General features: G+C 57.0%; 1 protein-coding gene across 1 annotated transcript in view; it reads left to right on the top strand.

Moving 5' to 3' along the window:
• The first annotated feature begins 9 nt into the window (after positions 1-9).
• The window catches only part of GSTK1 (glutathione S-transferase kappa 1), a 5,153-nt gene continuing 3,512 nt past the window's right edge, over positions 10-1,650 (top strand). The window contains exons 1-5 of the mRNA XM_006767985.2: positions 10-180; positions 689-770; positions 915-1,043; positions 1,352-1,452; positions 1,609-1,644. Of these exons, the coding sequence (XP_006768048.1) occupies positions 109-180; positions 689-770; positions 915-1,043; positions 1,352-1,452; positions 1,609-1,644 (420 nt within the window). The 5' untranslated portion in view covers positions 10-108. The remainder of the gene's footprint in view (positions 181-688; positions 771-914; positions 1,044-1,351; positions 1,453-1,608; positions 1,645-1,650) is intronic.

Genomic DNA, 1,650 nt, shown 5'->3' with positions numbered 1-1,650 from the left:
CGGGAGGCGGTCCTCCGGACAGGCCGGGAGCGGGGCCGGTGTCCCCACCCTCCAGCGAAAGGAAACGTGCGCCGCCTCTTCTGGAGTGGCGCTCGCTTCTCTTCGGCCATGGGGCCCCTGCCGCGGACGGTGGAGCTGTTCTACGATGTGCTGTCCCCCTACTCCTGGCTGGGCTTCGAGGTGACGCCGGGGCTGGGACGGCGAGGGCCGAGCGAAGGGCGAGCGCAGGACGCAGCGCCCAGGGTCTCCCGCAATTCCTGGCGCTGCCTAAAGAGTTTAGGACATGCAGATAGAGAACCAGGGCTGAAGGTCACTTCCTGCCCGTAAAACGGATACAGTCGCTGGCTCCAGGTCGAGTCCTTCTAGCCTAAGACAGTGGTTTCCCACCGCGGTTTGGAAAGGGGGCAACTCAGAAAAGTCAAGGAGAAAGCCTTGGCACCCCGACCTCTTAGCCCTCTGGTGTCAATTTGGGGGGCGGAGGATGGAAACCGTCCATAGGAGCTAAGGTCCTGGGATAGATTTCTAGGAGTTCGAGAGTTTTGCCGTTTCAAACCAAGCAATTTAGGGTTTCCGCCTAATCCCTACTTTTCGCTTAGAGCCTTTGGCTAACACCAGTTGCCTTTCCCTCTGCCATGCGCATGCCTTCCATCTTGCACGTGGGCTCTGACCTTCTCCTCTGCTCCTGCAGATCCTGTGCCGATATAAGAACATCTGGAACGTCCACCTGCAGTTGCGCCCGACCTTCATTGCAGGGGTCATGAAAAACAGTGGTATAAAGGAAGCAGCGCTTGTGGCTAGGATTTGAGGGAGGGCTGATTTCCAAGGCCCTGGGGGGCTGCCCAAAACCCTGTAGGGGTCCCCGAAGCCTGGGATTCTTAGGTCTCTCACCAGCAGATCCAAATTTCCACTTTTAGGGAACAGGCCGCCAGCTCTGCTTCCTCTGAAGGCCAAATACATGACAAATGACATAAAGCTCCTCGGACAGCACTTCCAGGTTCCCATCCAGATGCCCAAGGACTTCTTCTCTGTGATCCTTGAAAAAGGTAAAGAGTGGGATACAGGTGGGGATAGCAAGCAGAAGGCAGCGAAGTTGGAGATTGTAGGCCCAAGAAGGAAGGGCTGGGAGACTAACTTCAAGGAAACAAACCCTTGAAAAACTCAGGCCCGGAGTTGAACAAGCAGAATGTTAAGGGGACATAAGAGGAAAAAGAGCAGGACAGTCAGTTATGAGAAACCTGGGTGGGAGTCCAAGGGCGATTAAGCTCTGGGGATGTCAGAAGCAGGAAAGAGCAGGCCCACCATCGGGAAACAAGCTGGGGGAGCTCTACCTCTGAGTGCCTCTGCCCCACAGGAAGTTTGTCGGCCATGCGCTTCCTCACCGCTGTGAACTTGGAGCACCCTGAGCTGCTGGAGAAAGTGTCCAGGGAACTGTGGATGCGGGTCTGGTCACGGGTGAGGAACCCACATGGGAGACCCTGGAGGACTTGGTGACACTCCCCGAGACCCATCTCCAGACACCTGCTCCTGCCCTGCCCTATTGCGCACTGTCCTACTGTCCATCCCACCCCTCCCCCGGCCACCCCTTCCTACTGAGTGTTCTCTTCCCAGGATGAAGACATCACGGAGCCCCAGAGCATCCTGGCAGTGAGT

This window comes from Myotis davidii, unplaced genomic scaffold (genome assembly GCF_000327345.1).
Source record: "Myotis davidii unplaced genomic scaffold, ASM32734v1 scaffold22, whole genome shotgun sequence".
In the NCBI taxonomy this organism is placed as follows: domain Eukaryota; kingdom Metazoa; phylum Chordata; class Mammalia; order Chiroptera; family Vespertilionidae; genus Myotis; species Myotis davidii.
Note: the sequence above shows the minus strand (reverse complement) of the source record. Positions and strands in the feature narration are given on the sequence as shown.